Source organism: Tamandua tetradactyla, chromosome 14 (genome assembly GCF_023851605.1).
Source record: "Tamandua tetradactyla isolate mTamTet1 chromosome 14, mTamTet1.pri, whole genome shotgun sequence".
Taxonomy (NCBI): domain Eukaryota; kingdom Metazoa; phylum Chordata; class Mammalia; order Pilosa; family Myrmecophagidae; genus Tamandua; species Tamandua tetradactyla.
Genome location: NC_135340.1, coordinates 80,910,068 through 80,926,954, shown reverse-complemented (window position 1 = coordinate 80,926,954; position 16,887 = coordinate 80,910,068). Strand labels below are relative to the sequence as shown.

The window sequence follows — 16,887 nt, the reverse complement described above, 5'->3', positions numbered from 1 at the left end:
TCAATTTGATCCCGAAGTTTACCAGCCCCCTCCAAAGGACTAACATTATTATCAAAGACTCACAGGGCAGTAGGGAACCTGAAAGGATTATTTAATCCTGGAATTATCAAATTACCAGAAAAGTACTTAAGGAGGTTCTGAAACATTTGAGTAATTTTTTTTAAGTATTTAACAAAGAATAATAAAGAACGAGATTCATCCAAATGTGTTATATACCAAATCTTATCAAAATAGAGTCAATGGAAGCATGAACTTATGCAAAGTGCGGAATAAAGTTATGTTAACTCTGTACATTTCTTAATCTTTTATGCATCACTGATGAGGAAGATAGTAGGTCTGTATTGTCTTTTTTTTTTTTAAATTCAGGCCTGTGTGAAACCATGCATCAATATATTAGTACAATATTATAGTACACCTGGGTCATTCTCAACTCGATGTCAATTAAAGCCCAGCAAATGCTTTCATCTTGGCATGTCAATTAAAGCCCAGCAAATGCTTTCATCTTGGCATAATAGTCTGTTGTGAACACCTATTTCAAATAGTATTATTCTACCATAAGCAGCTTTAGTGCTTATTTTAAGTGCTGGACACTTCATGTCTAACTTACATTTATGATACAAAAATGTAAGCAGGTGTTTAGTCATACTTTGTGATTCAATTTTAAAATAAAAATTTCTTTTCTTCAGTTTAACTGAAGAGAATATGAGACTGCAAAATGAGCTGTTAAACAACTATCTATGAGGACTGGAATTTTCTTGATACTGAGTAAACAAAATAGAACTGGATTCTGAGACTGAGAAGACTGCATCTATTATCCATACCCCATTTCAAATTGTTGAATCATGAAAATCAGCCTTAATTTTTTTTCTGCGCTTTCTAGTGAAGAATTTACTTAAAGTAATAAAAACATTTTTACTGTTTTATATGTTGCAAATTCTTATTTTCATTTGATAGTGCTTTTTAAAAATGTTTGAAATTACTTAATCTAATCATGCCCCGAAACAGTGATAAAGCCAAACTATATGACTTGGCTGTTTTCTTTGTTATTCTACTGCTTAATAAAATCTTTTTTTAAAATTGGCTTTCAATTCCCTCCTTGCCAACAAGTCTATATTCCCAGTCTCAGAAACTCACTTTACTTCCTACAAAAGCCCTAAAATTGCCATTTAAGTTCGGATATCAAAGAACTACTTTCAGGTTCCGTGATCAAATTCCATTTTTGTAGAGGTTTTTCCCTCTGCCTGAATTCTTTGCACCTCCACCTACCCATCCTTTTATTCTCGAACGGAACGTCATCCTTCCAGGAAAACTTCCGAGCTGCTCAAATCTCAGCGAAGGGCCTTTATTCCGTGCTCCCACAACACCCTCCACTTCCTCCACAAAACAGAGGCCAATTTCCTTCACTGTCTGTTGCCCTAGCGCATGGCATGTAATAGTATAACAAATTTTTGCTAAACTAATCAATTGCAAGCAGATGTTAAATCATATTATAATCACCATCTCCATTTCGTTTTGCAAGAACCATTAAAGAAGAGCTCTCTAATCACTCATTTTCTAAATGAGGGAACTAAGGTACTGAGAGGGAAATTAAGTTGCCCAAGGGTCCAAAGCTGGTAAATGGCAAAAGAAAAAAGAACTTAGGCCTCTTAAATCAAAAACTATTTGTACTATACCACACCGCCCCCATTTAAATTACAGGTCCTATTTGACACAAATCAGAAGGGGCAAACTAAAATTTCCGGAAAGTCGATTTGGCTTGACCGTTTTCTCCGGAATCTATAAGGAAACAGGCTCCTGGGACAGTCTTATGTTTAATTGCCAGATATTTGGCGTTTTCCTAGGAAAAAGAGGGCACTGACAGATTTTGGACCCCGGCACCCTATTTCAGAAGCTCAACTATAAAGCCGGAGACAAAATTCGACACCTAGAGACAGACCACAGTCCCTTTATCACGTTTCTTCACTCATCAACTTCTCAGTCCTCCCCGATTCCCCGTTCGCACTGCCAATGCACATCCCACAGCTCTTTCCCACCGAGGACCAGAACCAGTCTCACTGCATGATCTCCTCGCTGACATCCAAGCCGAAAGTTTTCCGCAACTGCTGGGAACACCAGCGTACCAACTGCTCGCCCGGAGCCGCCCCGGCCACCGCCATGTTCCCCAAGCCGGAACCAGCTGGGCTGCAAAAGCAACGCGTCCTGCGCAGGACTTGTCCCCTACGCAACACCGACCGTGCTCACACGGGTTCCGTCATTCTGCACCACCCCGCGCCCTCTTACACCAGCCAACGCCTATCTCTTACACCTGTACCATGTCTTCCTTATAGTTTCTTTGCCAGTTTGCATGTGTCCTCCAGTACGATTCGCGAGTGATTTTTCCACTAAGTCACATGAAGAATTCGAGGCAGGTTGTTGGGAATTCGGCTAACAAGACAGTATTTGTGTCAGAAACTGTGTCAGAAACTACAGTGGAGGAAAAAGAAAAATAAAAAAAACAAAATCTGGGGTTATGGGGCCAGGGGAGGGGAGTCAGCTTTTAAATTGTTTTATGTGAAACATTTAAAATAGCACATGGAGGCTATAGTAAGCACTGGAAGTATTTGTTCCGGTGGTTGTTAGTAATATCCACTGTAGTCTAATACTAGTCTCGCACTACTAAAATCTCTTTCCATTTAATTTGTTGAATCAGGTCGTTTCCGGGAGAGAAAAGATAACTCAGCAAGGTGGGAGGTGTGTGTGTGCATGTGTGTGTGGGGGGGGGTGGGTTGGGATGGGGGAGGATTTTAATAAAACAAGTGCTGGATTTGGCTCTGAAGACCTTTCACATGAATCCTCTATCATGGATTTTAAGAAATATAAGGTATTTCAACCCAAGATAATCAGATTTAGCGTGTTCTGCAACTCCTTACTCGACTGGTATGAGGTTCTAGGAAAAATTTGACCAGACTTTTCTGGAAAGTACAATGTCTTCTGATTCTTTTAACCAATAAACTTAATTGGCTGGTTTTGCTTTACCTTTATAGGTTAAAAGTTCTTCAGCCCCATCAGACCATTTAGACTAAGTAATTACATTAAATTGAATGTTGTTTCACCTTTTTATGCTGTTTTCATTGGCATCAATAATTAAAGTCAGGGAAATATATTCGTTTACACTGAGTTTAGATTATCTTTGATGCCATTAATTCAGAAAATGTATGATTTTCCAGGACTTTTTTAAAAAGCAAAATACTTCCTGGATATTCATTAATAATGGGTACAAGTTTTTGTTCTTCATAAAACTATGCTATATTTGAGGCAATTATAATGTACCCAAATCATTTACCTGCTTTTTAAATCTATTCAGTCCCTATAACTAGAAAGTTAACTTCTTGGAGACAGAGATAAGCTTTGTCTTTCTGTACTCCAGGTAGCATATCACACATATCTTAATGAAATAACTAGGTCCTTAAGAGTAACGTAAGCATAATTTCCTCCTACAGTATATGTTAATGATTGTAATCTCTAGTTGAAATTACATTTATGATGAATATTAAAGCACTTTCCTGCCTGAGCAACGCAGGCACACCCATTAACATGATTTAAAGATACTCTTTGGTACAAAATTTAGGCATTTATTCATACATGCCATAACTTTTCTTTCTGCCCTAGGCTTTCACAATCTTCATTTTCACACCATTCAACTCCCTGTGTTTTATTTAACTTTGGAGGAGAAGCATGTCTGCAAAGCAAACATTTAAATTATAGATTTTTACTACGCGGCACTGTTGTTTTTCTAATGTTTTTTTTTCCTCTAACATGCATCCTTCATCATCACATTCATGTTAAAAAGACAAACATATAAACAAAAACAAACCAACACAACTATAGTAAGATGTAGAAGGACCCTGTGTGCAAAGGTTTACTTTCAATTCTTTTCTAGTGATTTGCTTTGCATGTGAATTAGGAGAAAAGACTTTTAGATTCTCTCTGCAGTTCTAATCTTTGCAGGGCTCTGGTATGTAAATTCAAATTAAGTAATTCAGACCTATGTGGATGTCCTTTAATCAAAAAGGTAATGATTTATATTAAAGAACAAATGTACATTAGATGGGGCATGCCAACTAAGAAAGAAGGAATAAGGTCGGGCCACGGTGGCTCAGCAGGTAAGAGTGCTTGCCTGCCATGCCCGAGGACCCGGGTTCGATTCCCGGTGCCTGCCCATGTATAAAAAAAAAAGAAAGAAGGAATACACGGGGGCTTGTTGATTTTTCTGGTAAGAATTTGATTGTAATCTTAAAAATTCAAGCATAATTTATTGTTGATTATCAATGTCCTTGCTTATACAATTAGGCTTGCCTATCAGGTGAGTATTTAACATCTCCTGGCAAGCTTATTTTATTCAGCTTTAGGGATGCTGTTCAGAAAGTGAAAATGACTTACCAGTGGGTAGTGTGAATAATAAGACAGGCATAGGGATAGAAAAGAGTTACCAGCTCCTATTCTAGAGTTATGTTCCCTGTGTGCCAGGGGTGTAGGTCCATATGCTTAGCACATTTGGCATGTTTAAGGAGACCATACTGATTTCGGAATCAGATTAATTTGCTTCTTTTTATGTGTATGGACATATAATTCAACCATTTTTTTTTTAGCCTCATGGAATCCTAAATATTTCGAAAATCCCTGTAAATAAATTACTTCCTTTTCTATCACTTCACAAGATTGTTTTAGTATGGACGCCGTACAGAAATTTCTTGCATGAGGTATTAAAGGAAAGTTCTCTTTATTTTGATTTGTATCAAAAAAAGTCCGTTTAATCTCAGGTTTCACTTCCAGCAGTCAATCGTTATGGATTTAACCCAGCGGTAATTTCTGAAGAAATGCTGGAATTTGCTGTCTTGGTCTGCTGGGTTTTCTTTTCCAATGTAAGCCCAATTTCTCTATTTCAGAACCTTGGCTTCCACACATGGGACAACCCTGGAAGGCATCTTGGCACCGCCCACTAGGTGCAGGTACGAATCATGGGCCTCTGAGCGTTGATGGACTGCTCGGCGACGCATGGTGCGTCGCGACTGTCACTGGTGGACACTAGCGATTGGTCCGGGGGTGTCGGAGCGGAACCAATAGGAGCGGCGGCTAGAGAGAGGCGGTGGAGAGCGCGGGAAGGAGACCAATATAAACGGTGGCGGGAGATTCGTTTTCTGGTCCCTTATTCTGTAAAATACCAACGGCTGGCAAGTCAGTTCATTGCTCTCATCTCTCGTTTGAACATGGTGCGGACTAAAGCAGACAGTGTCCCAGGCGCCTACCGAAAAGGTGAGGCTGTCCAGCGCAGTAGTAAAGGGCGGGTCAGGGCAGCCGGCCGCTGGCCGAAGGGGATGGGGCTCCCCTTGGCCCTTTGCGCCAAACTGGTCCAGCCCGCCGAGAATTTGCAGCCCGGCCCTTTTACCTCAAGGAAGAAGCGGTTGGGGCGGGAGGGTGTGCTGGTGGTGGTTATCCCGCTGCTCGGGATAGCGGGGCTCTCCTCTCCAAGTCTCTGGGAAGGGAACTGCTATGACAGTATGGCCCCAGGGGATCCCCTGTCCCCGTCTGAAAGCCCTCCTTTGCCTCTCTTCGCAGTGGTGGCTTCTCGAGCCCCCAGGAAGGTGCTTGGTTCCTCCAACTCTGCCACTAACTCCACGTCGCTTTCGTCGCGGAAAGGTAAGATGCGCTCCTGAAAGCTCCTGGAATAAGAGGAACCCTCCCCAAAGGAGATCAGGCCTGGCACTACAGTCCTTCTGACCTGCGAATCCGCCGTGGAATTTATTTTCCTTGAGATCCTCACGCCCGAATTTCTTCCTTGCCCTCCGACATAAGGAGGGAGTCTTGGCCTTTTGGCGGGCTGGGGTAGAAGTTGGGGTCCCTTGGAAGAGAATCTCAAGCCTTGGGTTAGGAACGGACACAGCTTAACTTCAAACCTATTTTTCTTTTTCAGGTTAGCTTTTTTTTAAATTTTTCTTAATATTGACAGATGGCTTTTTCTTGTTAAATGGCTGTTTAAACGCCCCCTCAATAGATTAAGAATTAGGATGATGGTTCATAGTGCTAATCACGTTGTCTTGTTATCGTTTTTGTTTTTGTTTATGCCTGTTTCTCTTTCCCACCTTTTTTTTTTTTTTTGATTGTGGTATCTATGTGTTTTCCAACATAGCAGCTCCTGCTATTCCCTTCAGGAGAGTAGGAAGAGGGGACCAGGCAAAGGAAATAGCTTCATGTTGCTCCTTCTGCATGTGGAAATGATGAGAAAATACTGTGCCATCTGGTGCCTCATTCCTTTCAGTAGGAATTTGGGCAGGCAGGAAGATTAATTCCATATGGTTTAGTCAAGAACGTAAAGTAGAGCACCGTCTAGAATGGGTTTTTAAGTTATCTCAAAGTTTCCTTTCATCTAACCATTTCATCAGAAAATATTTACTTTTTCAGTTTCTTTGGATAAAATGCAATAGTAGCCAAAATTTTTCAAAATAGGTTAATTTATTGAGAATATCATATCTTGTACTAACAAGGCTAAACTCCATTTGGGCCATATCCCATTGTCTGGTCCACAGTTGAATCACCAGATACAACTGCATAGATCCTTAATGAATATATGTTAGGTGAAATATGTGTTATCTGTAAAATGATCTACTTTTACCCCCACTGATCAACTATATGAAATTGATAATATCCTATTTTAAAGATGAGGACATTTAAGTTTAATCTATGTAACTTGGTAATGGTCACAGCAAAACCAGCAGAACTAGGTTTGAATCCCATGTTCAACTATTTGCTGCTGCTATATACCTTCTAATGGTAAAAGCATTCCCATAAGTCTCCTTCAGGAGATCACTGTTTTTCATTGTTGTATTTGAATAGTTCTGTTTGTGGACAAAATATGAAAAATATTTTCATTTTGAGGTGGTATGATGGTGGCTCAGTGGCAGAATTCTTGCCTGCCATGCCAGAGACTCGGGTTCAATTCCTGGTACCTGCCCATGCTAAAAAAAAAAAAAAAATTCACTTTTGTAAAAATTCTGTTAATACTCTTTTTTCTAGACTAAAGGATAACTATCAAACTGGGCTTTACTGATTATATATAGCAATATCATGTCACATTTTCTACTCTTTTAAGACTGATACAATACAATTTCATTTTACCCTTGAGAATTTGGTGTTAAAGAATTAAATTCTCCATTAAGGAATTGTGATTGTATTCTTAATTCTTGTTAGTTCATTTGTTCATGTTTTACAGCCGAAAATAAATATGCAGGAGGGAATCCAGTTTGTGTGCGCCCAACTCCAAAATGGCAAAAAGGAATTGGAGAATTCTTCGGGCTGTCCCCTAAAGATTCCGAAAAAGAGAATCTGATTCCTGAAGAGGCAGGAACCAGTGGCTTAGGAAAAGCAAAGAGAAAGTAAGTTTTTATTTTTTGGAATATAAAGAAAGTATTAATATTCTGGAAAGTAAAGGCCAAACAGGATACTGAGTAAATTTAAAAGTTTTTCTTCATGCCAATTAGTGAATACAAACCAAAGCCTTTAAAACTTGTATTAAATCTCTTAATATAGGCATTCCCCAAATTTCAAACATCAATGGAAGGTGTTATTTTTACCCATGCTAGTCACTCAAAGATGATCAGTTCCCATTCAGATGATAAATGCTATATTATTAACCATGGCCTTCTCTTTATTCTTTAATTTTCACTGTCTACCTTTTGTTTTTGTTTTTACTTTTATCACTTTTTTTCCCAAAAAGCAGTTTCCATGTTGGTTTATTCTAGCTTGAATTCCTTCAACTCCAACCCTCATAAAACCACTAGATCAACTTCCACAAGGAATATATAACCAGTGTAGAAAAGTTAGAAAACACACACATCTCCATCATCTAGACAACCAAGAAGAACATCATGGGTATTTTCTTTGCAATTCCTCTATGAATACGTAATATTTAAAACAATATAGGGACAAAACTATACACACACAGAGTTCAGTGTGCAGGCTTTTAAAGAAAATATTGAAATCATGTTTTTAAAGTTTTTAATGACAGGAAAATACTCATGATAAATGTTCAGGAAAAGTTCTGGATACAAAAGTACAATCTTTATTGTGTAGAAGGGATATGTACATGTACTGTATAAAAATATATGCCAAGTATCAATAGTGTTTATATGTGGGTAAAACTGCTCATACTCATCTGTGTAACCACTTTTAAACAACAACTGTTGTTGTTTTTCCAGCTGGCCTTATATTTTCCTGATTGAGAATATAAGGCCAGTTGGAAAAAAGACAGATTTTTTAATGTAATTAGATTTGTAAGTAACGGGTCCAGACTCTCTGAAGAAAACTTGAATGCTGTGTTTGAAAAACCAAAGTATTTGACCAGGTGGGGATGGTTAGGAAAGCAGCTTCATGTCACAACTTTTGTGATGCCCCTTGCATATGAGGCCAGGCAGCGCTTGTGGTCATGCCTTTAACCTTTAGGAGCCACGATCCTGCAATGCAAAAATAGTCATAGGCTGATGCCACGCTCAGGCCTACATGTGCGAGGGCATGGCCGCTAGGCTCCGGCTGAGGCTGCTGCTTCTGGTTCTGCTTCTTCCTACGCAGATTTATTAATTCACTTTCTTATCCAGCACGCCAGATGGCTCCATAATTACAAAGCTCACCAGCGAGGGAGGCAGCAATGCCCTGCAGCCTACAGCCAGTCTCCTTATGGTCTTGCTCTCCCTTTTACACCTCCATTGCTAAAGATTCAGACCCAGAAACATCACATCTCTCCAATTCATATTCTAAAACCTAATTTCTATGGCGTCTAGAAGTCCAGTGTGGCAAGGGAAAAACAGTACATCATATCTACTAATTTCACTCCTTATTTTGTTAATACAGAAAATGTTGAGAATCTCAAAATTTCACTGGTTTGACGAGCATCTGAAGGATTTGACTAGATGATGAATGCCAATATTAAATCTGCTGGAGTTTGATGTACAAGACTGAGAGAGAGAATAAAAGATATGTTTTCATTATATGTGGCTTAAGAAATATGGACACTTAAAACTCTTGAAAATAAAAATTAGATTTCACCTTGATGTAGAAAAGAAGATGGGCTATGGAATGGAGTTTTAGTTTTCATTTTGGTTCATTAAAGGTCATAAAATGATAGGTAATATCAAAAGTTTCTATGATTCTACTTATATGTATATTAGAAGGAACCTCCAGGTGTTATTGTAAATCCACTGTGTATTGTTTCAGCAGCACTAATTTATGTTGATATACTCTAGATAAAAGTTTTATAATGTTAAGCTTTCACTGTTGTTTTGGGGACTTAACACCTCTGGGGCTTTGGATTTGATATTGCATTTGACTTTCTATGTTGTAATTGACATGCATCAAAGCAATGATAGATTGGAATCTACTCCAAACCCAAAAGTAATTAGCATTTCTTGCATACACATTTAATAAAGTCAAATGGCAGGAATTTCCCATCACACCTTCCTATCCAACAAGTGTCAGATTCATTTAGCTACCATACTTGATTGCAAAGATTAGAAGTATACTAACTGCAATTAATCTTCAAATGCTGCTTTTTATTAGATTATGTTGAATAATTTTCACTATTTAAAAAATGATCTGTCTTGAAGGGATTTTGACAGATCTTGAAATTAAGAGGCAAATGTGAAGGAGTAAAAATAATGTAAATCAGGTACTAGGGAAATGACTGGAAGCTCATTTACATTAAATTCACAAAAAAATCTTTGTGCTCTTTCTGGAAATGTTTTTTTAAAATATAAGCTTTATGAATCAGAATAGCCACATTGGGAAAACTTATATTAGTCAACGTTGGATGCTCCAGTATTAATGGTAGTCTTAATAAACCAATATTTGCCATCTTAGAGACCTAACACGGAAACAACCAAATCTAACAGATCTCAATCTATGATGTGTATAAATGAACACTCCCTTTTGCTTCCTATCTGAACACTGTACATCTGTTTTGGATTGTTCATTGTGTTTGTATAATTGATTTACATTAAATACAAACTAAGTAAAAAGAAATAAGTGGCTGAAAGAGCAATCAAAACAATGTATTTGGCAAATGTAATGATCATGCATATAAAATTTAAAAAATTATTCAGTACTGTTCTTAAGATCATTTGGTAAATGATTACTGAGTACCTATTTCTCCATCTTTGAAAGATATTTGAAAGGAATGTTAAACTCTGGAGCAGTAACTAAAATTTAGGCCATGTTGCTATATCTCTATTAAGATTTCTAGTTTTCAGTAATTATCAACAGCCAAAGGGAGACAGTTTTGGATAGAGCTATTTAATAGAGTTGCTCTCATGACCCTTTCTGTCCCTGCTAGTTTTCTCTCATTGTCTGGCACCATTTTTCCTTGTTCTTTGTCATCCTAATATGAACAAGCTAATAGTCAATATTAGCTCTAGGGTGGTGCAAGGGTAGTGCAGTGGTAGAATTCCATTAAGGAAATAAAATATTTGTCAATAAAACCAAATGTGGCTATAACATAGATCATCATAGGAATAAAACCTACATTATAGGTTTTCCATCATATGGGGAGATTGCATGTATATTCTTATAAAGAACTTTAATCCATGGTTTAGTAAAATCTGATGTACAATGTTCTCCTAAAACTAGGTAATAGAGATTTACGTTATTCCTTTAGGATCGCTTCTTAATTTCTCTTTGTTTAGGAGAGATATAATTACTCTTTTTTGAAATAGTGAGTTTATTGGAAGAATTTCTACTATAAACTCCCCAATTCATATTCTGTAATATAGTTATTCCTACGGCCTCATTTTTCTCCCAAAGGTAAGGTAAACTCTCATCAGTTACATAAGGAAAAGTCAGAATCAAGAAAGACTATACGCCTTAATGTTGAACAGAACAAGGATGCTTAAAGTAAATAAAGCCCCTGAAAAAGGAGGTTTGGGTCATGATAGTGTTCATTGGTTAATTTGATTTAATTTCCAGGAAATTCAATGAAGAGCTCTCTGTAATCTAATAGTAGGTGAGTCAATGATAATTTTTAGCCAAATCCCAATATCCATGTTTTAGCTTTCTTTCACTACTTAGCTCTATGTCCATTCAGGCTAACTGGATCTAATCTATTTTAGACCCTGAGGAATTTAGAGTAGATCCCACAGATCTTCTGTAGCTCATTGGGAAAATGAAATCTGGTTTATGATTAAGTTTTTTTTTTTTTTTTTGCAGGGGGTGGGGTGCTTGGTCTGGGGATCGAACCTGGGTCTCCCGCATGGAAGGCGAGCATTCTACTACTGAACCACCTGTACACCCTGATTTATGATTGTTTTGTTGTTTGTTTTTTAGTTTTAGCTTTTTTTAACTGTTTTTATTGTACAGTATAATACATATACAAAGCAAAGAAAGTAAAAACAATAGTTTTCAAAGCACTCTTCAACAAGTAGTTACAGGACAGATCTCAGAGTTTATCCTGGGCTACCATACCATAATCTCAAATTTTTCCTTCTAGCTGCTCCAGAATATAGGAGGCTAGAAGGAATAAATATTTTTTATCATCATGGTCAACTTTTTTGTGTGTGATAGATAACATATATACAAAAAAGCAATAAATTTTAAAGCACAGCACAACAATTAGTTGTAGAACAGATTTCAGAGTTTGGTATGGGTTACAATTCCACAATTTTAGGTTTTTATTTCTAGCTGCTCTAAGATGTTGGAGACTAAAATATCAATTTAATGATCCAGCAATCATATTCGTTTGTTAAATCCTACCTTCTCTGGATAACTCCACCATCACCTTTGAACTTTCTATCCTACTCTTTAGGGGTATTTGGGCTATGGCCATTCTAACTTTTTCAGGTTGGAAGGGACTGTCAATAATATGGGGTAGGGAGATGGAACTAGCTGATGTTCTGGAGAGGCTGGGCCCTCTAGGTTTTAGGACTTACCTGGTCCAGGGACCCATACAAAGGAGGTTTGTTTTTTCGGCTGGGAAGGGGGAGGTGTACCACCCTGTAATTAAATTTTAATTCACTTTTTCTAGAACAATTGTAATGAGTATAAAATGACTTTCAAATGCTATGACTACTGTATGCCAACACAAACAATTTTGGAATCTTATTAATTAGGAAATACATTTATATGGTTCAAAAGGGAATCTTGTCACATATGACAACTTGTTATATATTTCTCTGCTCAACTGGATTGGTTAATTTTTTGCTTTTTATTATCACAGAGTTCTTCCTTAAGGATTATAATTCGTTTATCACTTTATAACATGTTGAAAGAAGATACTATAGAAACAGTATTTTTAAATCAATTGGGAATATATCCTAAAGAAAAAACACTGATTCTCTGAATTAACAGGCAAAATAAATTGTAAAAATTGTGTTGCACTAGTACTTAAAGTTTGTAGGTATTTATCAATTAATGGAGTATAAAGTTTTCTCATTTTAGTCACTTGCACTGTACTGTTAATGTTCCAAGTTTATATAAGTTTGTAATTTTTTGTGTTTTTTTTAAACAGTTGATACTTGGGTGACTACTGAAGTTCTCTATTCTTTCCACAGAGCATGTCCTTTGCAACCTGATCACACAGATGACGAAAAAGAATAGAACTTTCTTACTCATCTTTGACTAATATCTCCCGTTTACTATGGCATTCTAAGATGTAAATTTGCATAAATACATTTGTTCCTGTCAGTTCTGTTGAATGGGCTTTTAATTTAAAAATTAGGATTAAATTTAGTTATTCAAATGCCAGTAGTTATGAGTTTGTAAGATTAATATATGCTATGTAGCTTAGTAGTCAAAATAATGCAGTATTTTGTATCCTCCTTTATCTATTATTAAGCTTCTTTTTTCTTGCTAAAAATAAACCATTACATGGTGTTCTCATTACAAATCTGCTGTATTTTAGATCTGCTTAGATCTTTGTATTGCTGCCATTTTTACTGGCATTTGATTATTGGAATGGTGCCATATATATATTTTTCCTTTTGATTAAAAAAGTACAGTTAGATGTTTGCATATTGAAAAACTTCAGTATTAATTAAACTGAACCTATATTGCCTTTTAGGTTCACCAAAGATGAAATGTTGAAAAAATTTGGATGAGATTTTGTTTAGATATTTAAAGGCAATTTGATTGATAAAGCTGCTTACAAAAAAAGATAAAAGACTAGCATAGAATCAGGCAGAAAGCCTCCATAAAGTACTTTTAAAGAGAGGAATTTTCCCAGGATATACATTTGGTTCAATATAAGACATTACTCTTTAGGCCTGTACTTTTAAAGTTGGAAATAAGTCAATAAAACATGAAAGGTGAATCATGCCATGAACTCAGAGGTTATAAACTTATCAAGGTAACCAGGGGCATAACTGAAGAGGTGGGTATAACTCATCACACTTTTTGCTCACTGACATCCTGTTGTAATAATTAACTGTGTTTTTACAGGCATGTTTTTCTGAAATTTGTTTGTAATAAATGAATACTTATTTTCACAATAAACTATTCCTTTGTGTGTTTCCTAAGATTACATCCTACCAGATATTTATTTCATTCCGTCCCTGTACAAGTCAGTGCACTGACCTGATTTTATCAACTTCCAAACAGGTGATTGCTGGTAATTATAGATTATCTTTTTTGCTTTGTCTTTTAGAGGTAGATATTAAACAGAATGTTACCATGAATTGGGAGCAGAGCGTTTTATACTAAATACTACCTTGAGAATTAGGTTTCTTATTAAGGAATAGCGCAAAAAGTCTGTTAAAATCAAGTTTTGATGGGTCTACAACCTATTTGCTATATATTTTTAATTTGCTATCTTTCACTTTTGGCAAAAGATTTCATAGTGGTATGCCCAGTGAGGTCTAATCTTGATATGTATTTTTCCTAAAAAATCCCTGATTCTTAAATAACGTACAATCTTTAAAGGATACAATATTTGATATCTCACTTCTATTAGGAAGTAGTCCTATGCAATCTTTCCCTTTCAAAGCTTTCTTATAATGTTGCATGGCAACTTAGCTTCTTTTAAACATAAGGGAAGTACAGACCCCTGCTTCCATAGAAATGGAACTAAAAAACAGTTTATCCATTAAAAAGAAACTCAACCAAGTTTGGAATTTTGTACCCTTCTTCACAAAGTTCATTTGGTTTCCTTCTTTTAATGGATTATTCAAATTAGTGTTAATATTCCTAACCAAACAGTGATTAAAACAACTTTTCTGGAATTTTTTAATGCTACAGCATTGTAAGGATCACATATGTAATTTGTGTTTACATTGTTTAAAAAAGGAAAAGTAAATACCATAGAGAAAATTATTACTATAGATGCTCAGTTGTTTAAGAGATGACGAATACTTATAATTATTATTTTTTTTTAAAGAAAATGAAGCCTACACTAAGTGAAACTTTCATTTACATATACTTACAAATCTCATTGTACTTAGATTTCTTCACGCTAAGTTACTTTTGGAAAAATTGAAGTTCAGCTGGGCTAGGTCCCCAACCAACATTGTTATAAAGGTTTCTTTGTCCTTTGAGGAAAGCATATGTTAAGTGGTACAACACATCTTCACTGAACCAAACTTGGAAGGAATATTAGCAGTCATTCTTGTTCAAACCAAGTAGTTGTTTAGTAGGTGATGTTTTAGTTTTCTAGGCTACTCAAGCAAATACCAGTAAAAAGCTTGGCTTAAACAATAGGCATTTATTAGCTTCTGGTCTGGGGGCTAAAAGAAAGTCCAAATTTGAGGTATCATCAGGGTGACCTTTCTCCCTGAAGACTGGCGTTCTGGGACTGGCTACAGACAATCCTTGGTTCCTCTGTCACATGGCAGAGCTCATGTTGTATTCTAGTCTCTCCCTTCTCTTCCAGGTTCCATTGATGTCCAGCCTCTTGCTTCACATAGCTTTCTCTCTCTGTGTCTGAATTTTATTCTGCTTATAAAGAATTTCAGTAATACAATTAAGACCCATCCTGATTAAGGTGGGCCATACCTTCTTAATCGAAGTAACCTCAACAAAAGATCCTATTTACAATCAGCTCACACTCACAGGAATGGATTTTAAATATGAGAACTTTTTTTTTCTGGGGTGCATACAGCTTCAAACCACCACAGGTGACCTGTTCTATTATTTGGCAACTCTTAATTGTGAGAAATGTATGAGTTAAAAATTACATTTTTGTAATTTCCCTACTTCTATTCTTGGTTCTGTCCTTCAAATAACAGAACAGTTATTCCTTCCACATGATAATATCCTTCAAATATTTAAAGATAACACTTAGATCTTTATCCTTCTCTTCTTAAGGCTATACATTCTATTGTTTATGACACTTAATTTTCAGACTCCACAGTATTTTAGTGAGGCGCTTTTAAGAGACTGGGAGAAAAGGCTGGAGATCCCATATTAATCTACAGGAAGAAGGATTTATGAAGACCATTTGAGATTTAGCCTAAATCTGAGAGAACTCTCTTAATTATAGTTCTTAAAAAGAATTTGGGTTGCTCTAGCACTTTACAAAATCCTAAAAGTGTAGTTAAGCTCACATACTTAGTTTTAGTTGTGGATTGTAATATCCATATCCATCTTTAGAGTTCTCCAATGAGCATATTGAAATTGACAGACTTATAGAGGTCATGTAACCATTTGGTAGTTAAGCACCAGTTATCCATATACCTACACAAAAATGATTGATATATATTTTTAAAATAAACCTTTAGGAAAAGGATATAAATGCTGCTTAGAAATACTTTTTCTTCTGGTAGTGGGAAAAAAGATGATACATAGGAATTTGTATTTCTATAATGGCTTACTGTCAAATTTAATCTTAACTATTAATTTTACTCAATAGGACATTTCTTTTTATAAAACATGTTAACCATAATCATGTTTTAATTTTTTTAGGGACATCTAAGTCCATCATTGTTTTAGATAAATTATTGCTTCAATAGGCTCATAATTTTATTTACTTTTCTAATTTAAAGCTTTTTGATATTTAGACCTGTTGGCAGTTGCCTTACCAAGCTCTAATTTGACCTGATAACAAGTTTATTATTTGTCACTTTTGGCGAGTGTGTTTTTTTTTCTGTGTTTAAAATACCTTTATTGAGTATAATTGACACACAATTAAATGTACATATTTAAAGGGTACAGTTTGATCAGTTTTGACATCTATACACCCTTGAAACCATCACAAAAATCAAGATAATGAACATATCTATCACCCATAAAAGTTTCTTTGTTCTTTTGGAATCCTTCCTCCTGCCTTTCCCAAGGTAACCACTAGTCTGTTACTATTGACTACTTTGTATTTCTTAGAATTTTATACAGATTGAATCAAAAGGCATAAATTCTTATTTTTGCCTAGCTTCTTCTCAGTCAGCATAATTATTTTGAGGTTTATCCATCTTGTTGCATGTATATTTCATTTATTTTTATTGCTGAATCAGTATTCCAGTGTATGAATATATCACAATTTGTTTATTCATTCACCTGTTAATGGACATTTGGTTGTCTCCAGTTTTTGGCTGTTATAAATAAAGTCAGCCAGTGTTTTTAAAAAACAATGAATTACTGGATGTGCTCAGATACCATTTGTTCTGGTTTGCTAAGCTGCCAAAAGCAATATACCAGAAATGGGTTGGCTTTGACAGTGGGAATTAGCTTACAACCCTAAAGTTCTGAGGTTGTAAAAATGTCCAAATCAAGGCAGTATCAAGATACCTTCCTTCTTCCGAAGGCAGTGTCTGCTGGTCTCTCCTCTTCCAGATTTCCTTGCTTCCAGTCTCTAGATTCTGAGGCTTTTTCTCTTTGTCTAAATTTTATCTTCTTCTAAAGGATTCCCCACAGGAATGAATTAGCTTTAAGTTCATGATTTTTCTT

At 36.1% G+C, this 16,887-nt stretch overlaps 2 protein-coding genes across 8 annotated transcripts in view; one reads left to right on the top strand and one right to left on the bottom strand.

Moving 5' to 3' along the window:
* TRIP4 (thyroid hormone receptor interactor 4) overlaps positions 1-16,887 on the bottom strand; it is a 105,522-nt gene that overhangs the window by 87,414 nt on the left and 1,221 nt on the right. The window contains exon 2 of one of the 5 annotated variants that reach the window (XM_077128186.1): positions 2,312-2,463. In XM_077128186.1, the coding sequence (XP_076984301.1) occupies positions 2,312-2,346 (35 nt within the window). In that variant the 5' untranslated portion in view covers positions 2,347-2,463. Of the gene's footprint in view, positions 1-2,033; positions 2,195-2,311; positions 2,464-16,887 lie in introns of those variants that run through there. The other 4 variants (XM_077128185.1, XM_077128184.1, XM_077128187.1 and 1 more) reach the window with 4 other exon arrangements.
* On the top strand, positions 2,261-13,523 carry PCLAF (PCNA clamp associated factor). 3 transcript variants are annotated; one of them, XM_077128204.1, is made up of 6 exons: positions 2,261-2,404; positions 4,926-5,292; positions 5,596-5,676; positions 7,247-7,409; positions 10,987-11,023; positions 12,567-13,523. In XM_077128204.1, the coding sequence occupies exons 2-5, from the start codon at positions 5,016-5,018 to the stop codon at positions 11,015-11,017; spliced, it is 552 nt and encodes a 183-aa protein (XP_076984319.1). In that variant the 5' UTR covers positions 2,261-2,404; positions 4,926-5,015; the 3' UTR covers positions 11,018-11,023; positions 12,567-13,523. The 3 variants fall into 3 exon arrangements, with proteins under 3 accessions (XP_076984319.1, XP_076984320.1, XP_076984318.1); XM_077128205.1 differs by lacking the exons at positions 10,987-11,023; positions 12,567-13,523 and adding an exon at positions 8,881-10,557 and having other exon boundaries at positions 2,262-2,404; XM_077128203.1 differs by lacking the exon at positions 10,987-11,023 and having other exon boundaries at positions 2,266-2,404.